Here is a 17,847-nt window from a genome sequence, read left to right on the forward strand (position 1 = left end):
AATCGGTATGTGAATGAATTTTCCCCATAAGAAATAATGGAAATAAAATTAATCCGTGCAAGACACCCAAAAGTATGAAAAAAAAATTTTTTTTACCACATGAAATGTTAATTTTAGTACACACAAACTGAAAAAGGCATGCACACTTACATGACACTTACTTTTATTGAAGATCTGGTGATGATTGATGGGATGGGAGGAGGGGAGAGAGAGTGTTAGTGTTTAGAAGGGGAATCCCCTTCCATTAAGACTTGAGGTGTCGAGTCCTTTTCTGGGATTGCTTCCCTTCTTCTTTTAATGCCACTAGGACCAGCTTCAGAGTCACTGGACTTCTTTCGCACAACATATCTGTCCATAGTGGCCTGTACCTCTCGTTCCTTTATGACTTCCCTAAAGTGTTGTACAACATTGTCAGTGTACAGGTTGCCAACACGGCTTGCAATAGCTGTGTGAGGGTGATTTTCATCAAAAAAGGTTTGCACTTCAAGCCACTTTGCACACATTTCCTTAATCTTTGTAGTAGGCAACTTCTTCAATTTCTCTCTCCCCTCCTCTGAACCAGTTTTCTCAGGTCTGGCCTCTTGCTCTTGAAGTTGATCTATCAGCTCATCAGTGGTTAGTTCTTCATTGTCCTCCTCCACCAACTCTTCCACATCCTCCCCACTAACCTCCAACCCCAAGGACTTTCCCAATGCCACAATGGATTCCTCAACTGGCATAATCCTCTCAGGGTTAGCCTCAAACCCTTCAAAATCCCTTTTGTCTACACATTCTGGCCACAGTTTCTTCCAAGCAGAGTTCAAGGTCTTCTTAGTCACTCCCTCCCAAGCCTTACCTATAAGGTTTACACAATTGAGGATATTAAAGTGCTCTCTCCAAAACTCTCTTAGAGTCAGTTGAGTTTCTGAGGTCACTACAAAGCACCTTTCAAACAGAGCTTTTGTGTACAGTTTTTTGAAGTTTGCAATAACCTGCTGGTCCATGGGCTGCAGGAGAGGAGTGGTATTAGGAGGCAAAAACTTCACCTTAATGAAGCTCATGTCCCCATAAAGTCGCTCTGCCACGTCTGTAGGATGACCAGGGGCATTGTCTAACACCAGGAGGCACTTAAGTTCTAATTTCTTTTCAGTTAGGTAATCTTTCACATTGGGGGCAAATGCATGGTGTAACCAGTTATAGAAAAAGTCCCTAGTGACCCATGCCTTACTGTTTGCCCTCCACAGCACACACAAATTCTCCTTGAGGACATTCTTTTGCCTGAATGCTCTGGGAGTTTCAGAGTGATACACTAATAAAGGCTTAACTTTGCAATCACCACTAGCATTGGAACACATCAACAAAGTAAGCCTGTCTTTCATAGGCTTATGTCCTGGGAGTGCCTTTTCCTCCTGAGTAATGTAGGTCCTGCTTGGCATTTTCTTCCAAAACAGGCCTGTTTCATCACAATTAAACACTTGTTCAGGTTTCAGTCCTTCAGTCTCTATGTACTCCTTGAATTCATGCACATATTTTTCAGCCGCTTTGTGGTCCGAACTGGCAGCCTCACCATGCCTTATCACACTATGTATGCCACTACGCTTCTTAAATCTCTCAAACCAACCTTTGCTGGCCTTAAATTCACTCACATCATCACTAGTTGCAGGCATTTTTTTAATTAAATCCTGATCCAACTTCCTAGCCTTTTCGCTTATGATCGCTTGAGAGATGCTATCTCCTGCTAGCTGTTTTTCATTTATCCACACCAATAAGAGTCTCTCAACATCTTCCATCACTTGCGATCTTTGTTTCGAAAACACAGTTAAACCTTTGGCAAGAACAGCTTCCTTGATTGCCTTTCTGGTGCCCACAATAGTAGCGATGGTTGATTGGGGTTTCTTGTACAACCTGACCAGGTCGGCGATACGCACTCCACTTTCATACTTATCAATGATCTCTTTCTTCATTTCTATTGGAATTCTCACCCTTATTGGTGTAGGGTTGGCACTAGAAGCTTTCTTGGGGCCCATGGTCACTTATTTTCCAGAAACAGCACCGAAAACACTGTAATAATACGAAATATTCCGATTGTATGCTTGGATGTTACCGCGGAGGCTGGCTGGTAAACAATGGCACGGGCGGCACATGTGAGGCTGGCTGAGGGTGCACATTGGACGCGTCTCGGACGAAAATCGGTGAGCGGGTTTTTAAGCAGTATGCGAGGCAAAATTTTTGCGATTAAAGCAAGCGGTATGCGGATTAATCGCTATGTGGTGCCATCGGTATGCGGAGGTCCACTGTACTATTTGTTTGATGACAGACAAACAAAATTCGCCATATGGTGGTTTGTTTCTGGTCCTCATCTTATACGTACAGTGGACCCCCGCATACCGATTTTAATCCGTGCAAGAGGGCTCATTGGTATGCGAAATAATCGGTATGCGAATGAATTTTCCCCATAAGAAATAATGGAAATCAAATTAATCCGTGCAAGACACCCAAAAGTATGAAAAAAAAATTTTTACCACGTGAAATATACATTTTCCTACACACAAAGAGAAGGATACATGCACAATAGTAGAGTAGTACATGCACAGTATATATTGTGCATGTACTAGTCTACTAAATGAAGAATAAATGACACTTACCTTTATTGAAGATGCAGCAATGACTGATGAGACACTGTGTCCTGGGAGTGCCTTTTCCTCCTGAGTACTGTAGGTCCTGTTTGGTATTTTCTTCCAGAACATGCCTTATCACACTGTGTATGTCACTACGATTCTTAAATCTCTCAAACCAACCTTTGCTGGCTTTAAATTCACCAATATGAGCACTAGTTCCAGGCATTTTTCCCTGTTCACCTGGGTGTTAGTCGACTGGTGTGGGTTGCATCCTGGGAGACAAGATTAAGGACTCCAATGGAAATAAGTTAGACAGTCTTCGATGACACTGACTTTTTTGGGTTATCCTGGGTGGCAAATCCTCTGGGGTTAATTGTTTCTTGGTATATTCTCAATAAGCCACACCAACAACAGTGCTACATCAGCAGCAGACGATGCTACAGCAGCAGCAGACGATGCTACAGCAGCAGCAGACGATGCTACAGCAGCAGCAGACGATGCTACAGCAGCAGCAGACGATGCTGCAGCAGCAGCAGCAGCAGCTGCACCACCAATAGTAGCGATGGTTGATTGGGGTTTATTATACAACCTGGCCAGCTCGGAGACACGCACTCCACTTTCATACTTATCAATGATCTTTTTCTTCATCTCTATAGTAATTCTCACCCTTATTGCTGTAGGGTTGGCACTAGAAGCTTTCTTGGGGCCCATGGTCACTTATTTTCCAGATAAAATCACCAAAAACACTGTAATAATACGAAATGTTACGATTGTATGCTTGGATGCTACCGCGGAGGCTGGCTGGTAAATAATGCCACCGGCGGAACATGTGAGGCTGGCTAAGGCGCACATTGGACGCGTCTCGGACGAACAGCGGTGAGCGGGTTTTTAAGCGGTATGCGAGGCAAAATTTTTGCGATTAAAGCAAGCTGTATGCGGATTAATCGTTATGTGATGCCAACGGTATGTGGGGGTCCACTGTATCGTTAACCGGGGGCCCACTGTATAATAATAATGTTCTATCATATATTTACATATTTACAATCACTGGACATGGTTTTAGAACTGCTGGAGCTTGTGGAACTCCTTGAAACAAGGCACCATGCACAGAGGCACCTTACATTCCTCACACATAAACCGAGTGTCTTTGCGTCTTTGTTGCCGTCGTTTTGTTTGTTCACAGACGATGCATCTCTTCTGAGCAAATTTCTTCTGAGTTGAAGGAAGTTGTATTATGAAATGATCACCTTCCCTCCTCAAACACTTGGGTATATCCTGAGTAATTCGAGGGCCTTGTTGTATAGCAGGTGTTCTTACCTGGTACTTCATTATGAGTTGTCTGACAACAGACAAACAAAATTCACCATACGGTGGTCTGTTGCCAGTTTTTATTTGGTACATATTATATGCGTTGAGCATAGAAATGTCCATGAGATGGAAGAAAAGTTTCATGTACCACTTGTAACTCTTACGAACACAGTCAACAAAACCAATCTGCATGTCACATTTGTCAACCAAGCGCATGTTTTGTGTATAATCAATCACTGTCACTGGTTTTCGAATACGTTCATTAGTCACTCGGTCAACTTTGCCACTGTCTTGCATTTCATTATGGTGAATGGTTGTCAACAATGTGACATCTCGTTTGTCATGCCACCGTAATGCCATGATGTCATTGGCAGTAAACACCTGCACGTCATCACCACGAGCACCTGCGTTGAGCCTGGGCATATGTTTACGATTAGAACGCACTGTGCCACACACATCTGTCTTGTTCACTCACATGAAATCACTGAGTAATGGGCTTGTGTACCAGTTATAGGTATATAATGTATGCCCCTTACCAAGATAAGGTGCCATCATGTTTCTCATTACGTCACCTGAGATACCCAATAACATCTTGGTATCTTTCAATGTTTTACTTCCCATGTATACAACAATATCCAACACCAGGCCACTGTCACAGTCACAGAGTACAAACAGTTTTATACCAAAGCGTTTCCTCTTGCTCGGTATATACTGCTTGAATGACAGTCTACCTTTGAACAAAATCAAAGATTCGTCAATTACAAGATTCTTGAATGGATAAAAGTATATGCTGAACTTTTGTTTGAGATACATGAAAACATTTCTAATCTTGTATAACCTGTCACTTCTGTCAGGCCTGGTTTTGTCAGAGAAGTGCAACATACGTAAGAGTAAGATAAACCTGTTCACTGGTATGATTTCACTGAAGACCGGGGTAGAAATTAGCCGATCTGTGGACCAGTATGCTTTTATATTATGCTTATAGACGTGAGGCATAAGCATTATTGTTGCAAAAAGCAAATACATTTCTGCAACAGTCGTCTCTTTCCACCTGTGTAGTCTTGACTGTGGTGATATGATCTTATTTGCCATGGTGTACTGAAAATACTTATTACTTTCCCTGACAATAGTTTCCATCAATGGCTGGTCAAAGAATAATTCAAAGAATTCCAGTTCATTGGCCGTGGTTCCAAGGGGACAAGTAGGTAGAATTCCACTTTGAGAGTCATCAAAATGGTGAGGCTTGGGAACAAAATTGGGATTTTGCTGCCAATCCCACATACGGTTTGCTGGTGGATACTGGACATCATTGGCTGGTGAGTCACGCATGGCGGTGCCACTACCATCACCACTACCACCATCCACTGATGCCTGTGGTCTATCCATGCCAAGTGTAGCCACATCATCCTCACTATCACTACCTAAAACTGGTGTAGGGCCACGGGATGTACTCCGGAATGTACTCCGGGATGTACTCTGTCCCCTGGGCACAGCATAGGGTACACTACCCGAGCGCATGCGGCGGCGAACATACCAACGCTTCACTGGTGAATATGATTCCTCACTATCACTACTCGAATGATCGTCGAGTGCAATAAAATCACAATCCACGTCACTATCACCATCATTACTGAAGTCAGAGGCCTGGCCACGCGAAAATACTAGCTTTCTCTTGCGTTGAGGAACAACCGACCGTGAGTCACGAGTGCCCACACCAGAGGTAGAAGGTTGAGGATCGTCAGGGTTTTCTGCACTATTATCAATATCCTGGTCATTCTTTTCGGTCACTAACTGATCAAAGCCGTAGAATTCGTCTTCATTTCCACTTCCATCAGTGTCGGAACTTTCAGATAGGAAGAGGAGAGTCCCAATTTTCCGGGGAGTGAGAGCTGACTTGTGACGAGGCATGGTGAACAAGGGTAACTGAGCCGGCGTTCCCACAATTCTATGCGGGTGCCTAGATTTTTTGTTTATGGCGCACACCCACCACGCAGACCTGTTCTCTCACATGTAGGCCTATGAGCGCTTTTGCGCTAAATTTGACGGCGCTAGAATTTTGGCATAGAGCTACGGTTTGGACACTCAACGTAAAGCCGTAGATCTACGGGACGGACCCTGAAAGGGTTAAAAAAACCCACAAAATACCACAACACCAGAGGGATGATAAAAGCACTCAAAACAGCTAGAACTAGAAGCACAAAGTGATGAAGAAGACTGTACCCATGTGGCTTGCTTGAGTACTGGTTTAGTCACCTGGGTTAGTTGCTGGCTGGCTTGGCTTAACCCTTCACACAGACTGGCTTGATAACTTGTAACGATGAGCACAGCAGGGGTGGAAAGCTGGCTTGGCAGGCAAGGCTGGATGGTGTAGGGTTAGGCTGGACTCTCCCCCCAGACTGGCTTGGTGGCTTGGCTTACTTTGCAAACCCGGATCGACCCCTCGGAAGTAATGCAAATAAGCAAATGAAACGCTAATGCACAGAGACTGACCAGAAGTAGGAAGCAATAGGCTGGTCAGTGCTTGCTTGGGGTAGCTGGCTTGAGATTGTTGAGCATCACCCGTCTCGGCAGGCCTAGCGTCACAAGATGGTCACCGGCTCAGTAGAAATTTATTTCCAAAAATCGCTGTAATCATCAGAATTACAGGCCTTCCGCTGGCACCATTTGTCCTGGGGTTCGAAAGGAGATAACGAGGGTTGAAGATACACACACTTGTTGGATGGTAACAATATATTGTAGAATGTGAGAAAGGGGAGCCCAACCTGCTGTGTGTTGCCTGGTAGACCTATGCGTGGACTGAGAGCGAGGTAGCGTGTCCCACGCACTCATGCCGCATCCCGTGACGTCATACAAACAGTCACTAGGCCCCAGCAAAGGGGTCATGTATGTAAAAAATATGGATGGTACTATCATACACAGATAAGCTATACAACACATGTAGGGGATCAGCAACTATGCTGACATTATTATTATAATTACATGTCTCCATGTGGAAGTGGAACAGAATTCTTCCTCCATAAGCCATGCGTGTTGTAGGAGGTGACTTAAATACCGGGAGCAAGGGGCTAGTAACCCCTTCTGTATAAGTTACTAAATTTAAAAAGAGAAACTTTCGTTTTTCTTTTTGGGCCACCCTTCCTTGGTAGGATACAGCCGGTTTATTGAAAAAAAAAATTACGGATTATTTATTAGCATGTATTCTTATAATAATTTATATTACGTGTATTATTACGTATATTATTATAATATACATGTTATTATTATTATTATTATTATTTATTAGTACGTACATATTCTAATAATAATACTCTTGTTTGCCATTTGGAATTTTTATTCAGACAAAAAATAGGTTTACTGTTATGCAGACTACTGCATTATTGTAATGTACAAATTATGTCAACCCATTCGTGAATGCATATTGGAATGGTCACTCGGTGAGGTCATTTGTTTACTCTTGAACATTGGCAAAAATCCATCATTTCTGCTACTTTGAGCTCAATTTCAAGGTACTTTTTGTTGTGAAAGCAATCAAAATCATATATCTTTCTGTAATATCTTCCATTCTATCAATTGAGACCAAAAAAACGAAAATACAACCATAAAAACCACATGAAAATATACCGCTAAGTAGGCCAGCTAATAGCTGAAAAGTGGACTCTGTTATTTAGTCAGATTTCTTTTAGTTTTGGTGTATGTTAAGCATCTTTCCATCATATATTGCCCAAGTATCAGTAAGATAGTTCAACAAACAAATGAGATCCAATTCCCTAGATCAAGAGCAAGAGCCATTCACCAGTGGCAAGGAACCTCCCCTGAGGCCCGCTCACATCTGGAAATTTTGCTCGCCTATGGAAGCAAAAAATCGACTCGGATGTGGATGCACTCATTAGTAGAGGTTCCACTGTACGAGTAAATTGAGTTACAAGCTAGGTCACGGAACGGATTAAACTCGTGAGTCAAGGTTCCACTGTATGTGCATTTGTAAGTAGGAAAAAAAGGGATTTCCACTTTACACGGTAGCCTGGAACCTAACCTGCCATATAAGTGGGGCCCTACGGTATATAAAAATCTGAGAAGTGGACAGAATTTTATAGTACCCTATTATATAAGTACAAATTGAAATCTTACATTTTAATGTTGTAAATGTAAAAGACCAAGGAAAAAAGTCGTACAGCTTTTGAATAGCATCTGTTCTAGTATTAGGTAAACACTTTACAAAGACAAATCCTAACTAGAACTTTTAATTCAGCCCAGTGAGTGTTCAGCTTCCATTGCTCTAAAATTCATCAATGTTGTTAGGAATGAAGTAAACAAATTTTATCTTTCATTTGTGTTTGTATTTGTATCCCTGTAAAAATAGTAATACAGTAGGGCCCCACTTATACGGCAGGTTAGGTTCCAGGCTGTCGCCGGAAAGCAGACATCGCCGGAAGGCAGAACGCCATTTTTTCCATTTATAAATGCATATAAATGCCAGACAACAAGTTTACACTACATTATATTAGGTTAGTAATAGAACTAGGCATTAAAAACACACAGTAAAATACATTCACAGTAAATTCGTTACTTATCTTAAAGTATTTGTAATCTTAGTGTAGGGAGAGAGGTGAGTAGTACTTATTTGTAGGAAGTCAGGTGCAGGTACCCAGGTGTAGGTAGCACTGGCTCCCCGTCTCATACTTAATATACGATATTTAAAACATCCCAGAGAGGTAAAATACACATACAGTACACTCATTATTTACCTTAAAATATGTGTAGTCTTAATATAGGAAGAGAGGTGAGTAGTATTTATTTGTAGAAAGTCAGTGTAGGTTGCCGGTAGGTGTAGCCTGGGCTACACCAACCGGCTACCTACACTGTGGCCCAGAGCCATATTATTAACATTGACATGCCTTGTTCACTGAATTTAATAATTTCTAACAACTACCTTTAGATGCCATCATAAACGAAGGTAGAAGTAATGAATAATTCATGCCGAAAATTGTAAACAAAAGCGGAGTGGGGGAGTGGCTGGGCCAAACACAGATTCATACACGTTTTCTCTGATGGCTGAGCAGAGAAAACGTAATGTCCCTCCACCCAGCTACCACACAGCTCCACAAGTATTATTATCAGAGCACACATAAAATATGCAATAAATGCCAGACAACAAGTTTACACTAACTTATATTAAGTTAGCAATAGAAATAGGCATTAAAAACACAATAAAAGGTAAGATACACACAGAGTACACTTATTACTTACCTTAAAATATTAATATTAATGTGTGAGAGGTGAGTGGCAGGGTGTTTATTGAATAAAATCAGAATGGCACAGCATCATCCTCTAACTTGGCACTTAAAGCTTTAAGAGGCTTACGACTACTCTTTTTATCACAACTAACCTTAGACGCCATCGTCAGTGAGAGCCAACTAGTTAATGAAAGAGTAAACGAGAGAGAGAACGAGATACAGAGTTGAGACAATGTAAGAACACAAACTGAACAGGTAGTGGGCGATCACTTGGTCAGGCGAAATAAATGCGTATTAATATGTCTACTTTTAGTTCATTCACGTACGTTTGTAAGAGTTTATAAAACATTTACCTCATTATTTTTCTTATTATAATAATTCCCTCACAATACAAATACTCTTACATTGTGTACAAGTTGTACAAGTTAGCTCAGAATAAACAAACAGCAACACACCATTTTTAGAGTGACTGAAGATGATAATAATAATAATAATAATATCATTATTAATAATAATAATAATAATATTATATAATAAAAAGCACTAAACCCACAAGGGTCGTGAATTGCTGTATATAGAGTAAAGGCATACGAAAAGAATATTTTTCTACAGGTTTCCCCCAGTTTGACTAGAGAAAACGTAATTCTTCCGACACTACTACACAGCTGCTTTGTAAACAGATCTCATATTTACATCAATTTTTATTCTGTGAGTGTATGTATCATGTTTATAGGCTATGTAATGGGTTTCATATATAATTTTGAGGAAAATATCATAGATGGATTAATGAAAATGCCTATATTGATGTAAAATAAGACATTTAGGGTGCCCAAAAGTGATTATTATAACGTAGTATTGGCGTCATGAATAGAGAGAGACTTAGCGATTTTAATGTGTACCTGCACACCAGCACAGTGTGTAAGTATATTTAGGTACAGGTACACATAAGTGTAATTATCAGAATATGTATAAAATATGCAGTAACTTTAAAACACTTGAAATTTTGGAAAGTTCCCTGACATAATAGATGAGGTCACGGAAAATGTAAACAAACCGGGTGGGGGCGCCGTATTTGAAAGACCGCTTGCCGTATAGCAAATTTTGGTCATAATTTGACATTGCCATATTAGTGGAACGCCGTAAGGCGGGGCCTTACTGTACATAGGTTATTGGGGTCCAGTTATGATCCTTTAGTAAATGCTCTGATTAGGATTATTTTTAATGTTGATATGAGGTCAGTACGCTTCCTCCTGCCATGTACAGTGAAAAAACTATTTACACTTTTAGTAAGAACTTCATTATGGTCACGATTTTCTCAATCCAGTATTCTACTATCTTGTATTTTCTTACTGAAAATACTGTATACTGATCAGTACAGTATAGAACTGCATATGATTAGGCAAATTGTTTCCATTCTTTTTACTCATTCTTGTTTCTTGCTATAAGTAACTGGAGTACTTTAAGCAAAAATATTTAGAGCACTCCTTTATGTACCTTTAACACTGAGAATGATTGAAATTTCTAAGGTTGATTCTTCACGGAGATTTTAATACTTATGTTCTTTTTTCAGGATGAAGATGGCTTTGATGGTTTTCTGTCATGTCAAGCAGGAACGAGTGAGGTCAAAACAGCAAGCACAACAATGCTTGAATTGCCTGTGCGCAAGGCAGGGAAGAGGTCGGCACAGAAAGTGGAGGAGGCTTGTGCAATCTTTGAAAAAGAGGGTTTAGTGACTCGAGGGAGAACAAGTGTTGTACAAATGACAGTGAAAGAATTAAGTGTATCTTCAGAAAAAAAGAAAGATTTACATATAAGTGGAGTGGAAAGAACAGAAAAAGTCTTAGGATTTGTGGAACCTGCGAGTGATAATAAAGCAGTAGTTGCAGCCCCACCATCATCCTCATCCTTAGAAAGTGATCAGTTTTTAGAGGAAAAAAACACTGTAGTGGTTTCAGCCACAAGCCATGTGACACGTAAACAAACCAATCATAGAATAAGTAGACCGCCAACAGTAAAAACTGCTTTAGCAAAGAAGTTGTTAGCAAAGGCAAAAAAGAAAATGCCGTCTCTTCCAGTGGTTGGAGAGAAAAGTCCAAAACGGTTTATATTGCCGACTATGAGTGTGAGATCATCAAGAATTATAAAACCCAATAAAAGATTGTTTGCAGACATTACAGAAATGTGTTCTACGAGTAGCTCATTAATGGCTGATACGAGTACTGAAACAGGAGAGGATAGTGTAAGTGTTCCAAGCAAGAGACTTGTTAAGCTGACTCGCAAAGGTCGTGGTTCTCACACACAGTTCCTGTCTCTACCTCGCTCACGTGCACAGAGCAAGAACTCTTTATCTGGGACAGAAGGTGTGGGGCGTGATCGTATGCGTCGAACTATATCTCTTTATACAGCTTCCATAACGGGTGTTTCTAAAGGTCAGGTTGGGAGACCCCCTAAGCGCTTGTTGCGGCGCTATGAGGCTCCCATGCAAGAAGTTGAAGCAGAAGCTCCTGACTCTCCTCAGAGATGCGATCCTAAAGAGTCGAGAGTTAAAGAAAAAATAGAAAAATTGCTTCGTTCCCCGTGGGATGATAGACTGAAGCAATCTGGAAAGGTATGTATAGTTATCATATTTATTTTTAAAGCTTTTTGGTAGTGTAGTACATACTGTATTTCCTCATTGTGTGCATTAGATGGGCAAGTTTTTTTTTTTTTTTCTCTCTCCTCCAAAGTGGATCAGTTCCCAAAAATACTAATTTGAAAGTGGTGGATTTTAGAGATCACAGGTCCAGGTAAAAGTTATTTGGGTCATTTTTTTTTTCTTGACACGCATGCTGTCTCTCACTGAGGCAGATTGACCGGAGAAAGAAACACTTTCACTATTGTTCACACTATCATGACAATTTAGATATCACTCTAAACAGCAAATATCCCAAATCCCTCCTTTTAGAATGCAGGCACTGTACTTCCCACTTCCAGGACTCAAGTCCGGCTAACCAGTTTCCCTTAGTCCCTTAAAAGGATATTACCCTGCTCACACTCCAACAGCTTGTCAAGTCCCAAAAACCATTTGTCTCTACTCCTGTCTAACATGCTCACACATGCCTGCTGTATGTCCAAGCCCCTTGCACACCCTCCCCCTTCCATCTTTTCCTAGGATGACCTTCCCCTACCCTGCCATCTCTCCATTACTGATTTATACTCTCTCCAAGTCATACTATTTTGCTCCATCCTTTCTAAATGGCCAAACTGCCTCAACAGCCCTTCCTCAGTCCTTTGCATAATTCTTATTAATTCCGGACCTTGTTCTAATTTCCACACTACAAATTCTCTGCATGATATTTAAGTCACACATTGCCCTCAGACAAGGCATCTTCACTGCCTCCATCCTCCTCCTTGCTGAAACATTCACAATCCGTGCTTCGCACCTGTATAAGAGTGTTGGTACCACTGTACTCTCATACATTCCCTTTGCCTTCATGCATAACATTCTTTTGTCTCCAGAGATACCTCAGTGCACCACTCATCTTTTTCCCTTCATCAGTTCTGTGGTTTACCTTGTCCTTCATATACCCATCCACCAACAAATCTACTCCCAAACATCTGAACACATTCACTTCTTCCATACTTCTTCCCTCCAATTTTTCCTTATTTAACTCATTTGATACTCTCATCTTACTCTTATCTCTGTTCACTCTGTACACCCTCCCAAACACATCCGCTGACCTTTGCAACTTATCTGCAGAATCTCCCAAAAGCACAGTATCATCAGCAAAAGTAACTGTGGGAACTCCCATTTTGTATTTGATTCTGCATAATTTATTCCCACCATTCTCCCCAACACCCTAGTATTTACTTCTTTTACAACCTTATCTATAAATATGTTAACCCTTTCAAGGTCAGTCACATAATATTATACCTTTGACACCAGGGTTGGTCCTGTAATTCTACGCCAAAATTCTAGCAGCTTCCCATCTTGTGGGAGAAAGTTTTTGGTGTAAAACAGTGACTGCGGTGTATTTTCATATGTAACTATTTAGCGTGTCAGCGTGCCTCGTTGTGCTCCCGGTTTTCTGGTGTTTTCACGGTCGCTCTTACGTGCTAGAACTTTAATTTGTGTCATCAATCCTATACGATACATCCCTCTAGCGCCTGAAACCAATCTTGGGCGGAAAACATTATATACTGAGTAAAAAAAGGAGAATTGTGTGCACTACCTAACAGAGTTTACTGCCAGAGGGGAATCATAGGCCTGTGTCCCGTGTGGAAAAATAATAATAATTGAACTTTGTGTCAGAGGAAAGAAAGTCTCCCTGAAAGCATTGAGTATACATAGTGTATAGTGTATACTACAGTGGCTCCCTAGTATATTGATGATAAAGGCTAAAGTGTCATTTGAAAACAGGTGATTTTGTAAATGAAGTGATAAACCTATAGAGGCAGGTGCCAGAAGTCGCCAGAAACTTGCCACAGGTCAGCTGTTTTTAATAATCTTCCTGGCCTGCTAGTGTACTCGCATATAATCTAGTGATACCAGTGAATAGCAGAATACAGTGTTGTAGTAGCAACTAACCAGTATTATAATGGTACTTAGTGGAGTGGAGTGACTTTCATTAGTTTCTTTTTTCTTGAAATACCAGACGTTACTGTGAATTTCATATAACCTGTAGTTACCAGCGGTCGCAATATACACAACGAGAAGCAATTATTACTACAGAAAAAGCGCCCTTCCTCCAAAATTTGCACCAGTCAACTATAGTGATAATATAGCATTTATTGTGGTGGAGACGGAAAAAAAAAAAAATAGAGAAGCTAGATACAGCGATTGATAAACAAGGGTGGAGGCTCGACCGTTCGTCATTGTAGGAGTGCCAGCAGTCACCGGCTCTTCAACACGCAAGTTATACTTTTGTATCAATCAAATCACATATTACTCGGGTAGATAATTTCCAGTAGATCCTTCATGTGTTAGCTCAAATCACCGACCAGTATGGTTTAAATAAGTGACCCACTGATCAGATCAGATAGACTGGTCCGAACCCTTGCCTGGTCCGAACCTTTGACTGGTCCGAACCCTTGACTGGTCCGAACCCTTGACTGGTCCGAACCCTGGACTGGTTTCAAACGGTTTCGTTGTGCACCACCTAGAGAGGTTATTAATAGAATATTCAAGAGGTTGCTAGTAGAATTGCAGTAAATCAACCATTCAAATCATTATGAAGCTGTGTGTAGTCTGTGGTCAGTCAAACAAACGGGCTTCCACATGCATAAATTGTCATTTCTGTGGAAATTGGTGTCACGCCCCTTGTGCAGATATCCAAGAACTAGCTACAAGCAGTATTAAAACAGGGAAGTGTTTTTGGGTATGCCCAAATGAGATAAATCTGTGGACTAAAATCACAAGGGTATTAAAAGAGGTCAACATCAAAGCTGCTTTCATAGAAAACCTGGAAGCTTTCTACAACAGATGGGAACATAAAAAGTCCGGGCTGAATGGTACTGCCCTTGATACTGGCCATGTAGTCAGAAACTGTAAGGCTGGAGATGATGTCCTGGTAGTCAGTAAATGGGGGGCTGATAGTGCTGTCCTGGGAGACAGTAATGGGGAAGCTGGAGGTGCTGTCCTGGGAGACAGTAATGGTGAAGCTGGAGGTGCTGTCCTGGGAGACAGTAATGGTGAAGCTGGAGATGCTGTCCTGGGAGACAGTAATGGGGAAGCTGGAGATGCTGTCCTGGGAGACAGTAATGGTGAAGCTGGAGATTTTGTCCAGGTAGTCGGAAATTATACGCAGGAAGGAATACATATAAATGACCCCATAGGGGACAGGAGCCATAGTAGGGAAACAAGTGTAGTCAAAGATAAGATAAAACCAATATTGCAAACTAGAAATACCGCAGGAAATAGCAAACAAGAGGACTCCACTAGCAATAGTGAGGATATATTACCAAAAACAAATGGTGGGAGCTCCATTGTTGGTGCTAGGGAGGATAGAAGTAAGACAGGGAAACATGCACCAACAGGGAATACAGTCACAGAAACCCAAGGCAAACGGAAACCAAGCCTGTGCACATACTATGCACTCGGTATCAGCTGGCATGGGAAATCTGGAAAAACAGATGGGACGTGCAACTATGACCACCCTAGGAAATGCCATGCCCATATGACAACAGGAAAATGCAAACTCCCTTCCTGTAAGCTTTTTCACCCTGAACTGTGTACCTCTTCAGTACAGGAAAGACTGTGCTATAACTTAAATTGCCAGGCATACCATCTAAAGGGGACAAAAAGATACAAAACATCCAGGCCATGGGAAAACCTGGGTAGCCACAGCCACTCAAGAGGGAGAGGTTTTTTAGTGCCAGGAAGGAAAAACAACTGGCAGGAAATGGCAGAAATCGTACACCAAATTCAGTCATTCCTGGAGTGGAACCACAGTCGATGGCCTCCACTCCAAACCAACAGATACAGATACTAATGCCGGAAAAAAAATCCCCCCCCAGTACCAACAATACCACCAGTCCGATAACATTCTTCTTTGCAAATATACAGGGTCTAAAGCCAGCAACAAACAACAAAATACCTTTCATCCGTGGACTGCTTGCAGAGGCAAAGGCAGTGTTCGCGGCTTTCACTGAGACCCACATAAAGGATCACTTGGACAACGAAATATGGATCCCAGGTTACAACCTATACAGATGTGACAGAGTGAACAGGCAAAAGGGGGGGGTTGGCCTGTACATTGCAGAGTCACTTGTTTGCACAGAACTGCTAAATGCCTCAAATGATGTAGTGGAAGTTTTAGCAGTAAAGGTCGAGAACCAAAACCTAGTCATTGTGATAGTCTACAAGCCTCCGGATGCAACATCCCAGCAATTCCAGGAACAGCTGTTAAAAATTGACCACTGTCTGGAAAACCTTCCAGCTCCTGCACCCAACATCTTGCTCCTGGGGGATTTCAACTTAAGGCACCTAAAATGGAGGAATATAGCAAATAATATTGTTGCAGTAATAACACCAGGAGGCAGCTCTGATGAAAACTCACACTCACGCGAGCTTTTAAATCTCTGCACAAAATTCAATTTAAACCAGCAAATAATAGAGCCTACTAGACTGGAGAATACACTAGACCTCATCTTCACTAACAATGATGATCTGATAAGAAATATCACCATATCAAAAACAATATACTCAGATCACAACATAATTGAGGTTCAGTCATGTATGCGCGGAGCCCCAGACCGACATAATGAGATTAGTCACGAGGGAGCATTCACCAAATTCAACTTCAATAACAAAAACATAAAGTGGGACCAAGTAAACCAAGTCCTAACCGATATAAGCTGGGAAGATATACTAAGCAACACAGACCCCAACTTATGCCTAGAACAGATTAACTCGGTGGCACTCGATGTATGCACAAGGCTTATTCCTCTAAGAAAAAGGAGGAGTAGATGTAAAACAGAAAGAGACAGGCGCTCCCTTTACAGGCGACGGAAAAGAATAACAGAGCGGCTAAAAGAGGTCAATATATCTGAAATGCGTAGGGAGACACTGGTCAGAGAAATAGCAAGCATCGAACTTAAGCTAAAAGAATCCTTTAGGAGTCAGGAATCGCGGGAAGAACTAAAAGCCATAAATGAAATCGAAAGAAACCCAAAGTATTTCTTCTCCTATGCCAAATCAAAATCGAGAACAACGTTCAGTATTGGGCCCCTACTTAAACAAGATGGGTCCTACACAGATGACAGCAAGGAAATGAGTGAGCTACTCAAGTCCCAATATGACTCAGTTTTTAGCAAGCCGCTAACCAGACTGAGAGTCGAAGATCAAAATGAATTTTTTATGAGAGAGCCACAAAATTTGATTAACACAAGCCTATCCGATGTTATCCTGACGCCAAATGACTTCGAACAGGCGATAAATGACATGCCCATGCACTCTGCCCCAGTGCCAGACTCATGGAACTCTGTGTTCATCAAGAACTGCAAGAAGCCCCTATCACGAGCCTTTTCCATCCTATGGAGAGGGAGCATGGACACGGGGGTCGTCCCACAGTTACTAAAAACAACAGACATAGCCCCACTCCACAAAGGGGGCAGTAAAGCAACAGCAAAGAACTACAGACCAATAGCACTAACATCCCAAATCATAAAAATCTTTGAAAGGGTCCTAAGAAGCAAGATCACCACGCATCTAGAAACCCATCAGTTACACAACCCAGGGCAACATGGGTTTAGAACAGGTCGCTCCTGTCTGTCTCAACTATTGGACCACTACGACAAGGTCCTAAATGCACTAGAAGACAAAAAGAATGCAGATGTAATATATACAGACTTTGCAAAAGCCTTCGACAAGTGTGACCATGGCGTAATAGCGCACAAAATGCGTGCTAAAGGAATAACAGGAAAAGTCGGTCGTTGGATCTATAATTTCCTCACTAACAGAACACAGAGAGTAGTCGTCAACAGAGTAAAGTCCGAGGCAGCTACGGTGAAAAGCTCTGTTCCACAAGGCACAGTACTCGCTCCCATCTTGTTCCTCATCCTTATATCCGACATAGACAAGGATGTCAGCCACAGCACCGTGTCTTCCTTTGCAGATGACACCCGAATCTGCATGACAGTGTCTTCCATTGCAGACACTGCAAAGCTCCAGGCAGACATCAACCAAATCTTTCAGTGGGCTGCAGAAAACAATATGAAGTTCAACGATG

General features: G+C 41.6%; 1 protein-coding gene across 1 annotated transcript in view; it reads left to right on the forward strand.

The window, feature by feature from the left end:
* Positions 1–17,847, forward strand: part of LOC128705920 (histone lysine N-methyltransferase trithorax) — a 382,322-nt gene that overhangs the window by 39,761 nt on the left and 324,714 nt on the right. The window contains exon 2 of the mRNA XM_053801012.2: positions 10,710–11,747. Coding sequence (XP_053656987.2) covers positions 10,710–11,747 — 1,038 coding nt within the window. The remainder of the gene's footprint in view (positions 1–10,709; positions 11,748–17,847) is intronic.

This window comes from Cherax quadricarinatus, chromosome 3, assembly GCF_038502225.1.
Source record: "Cherax quadricarinatus isolate ZL_2023a chromosome 3, ASM3850222v1, whole genome shotgun sequence".
Taxonomy (NCBI): domain Eukaryota; kingdom Metazoa; phylum Arthropoda; class Malacostraca; order Decapoda; family Parastacidae; genus Cherax; species Cherax quadricarinatus.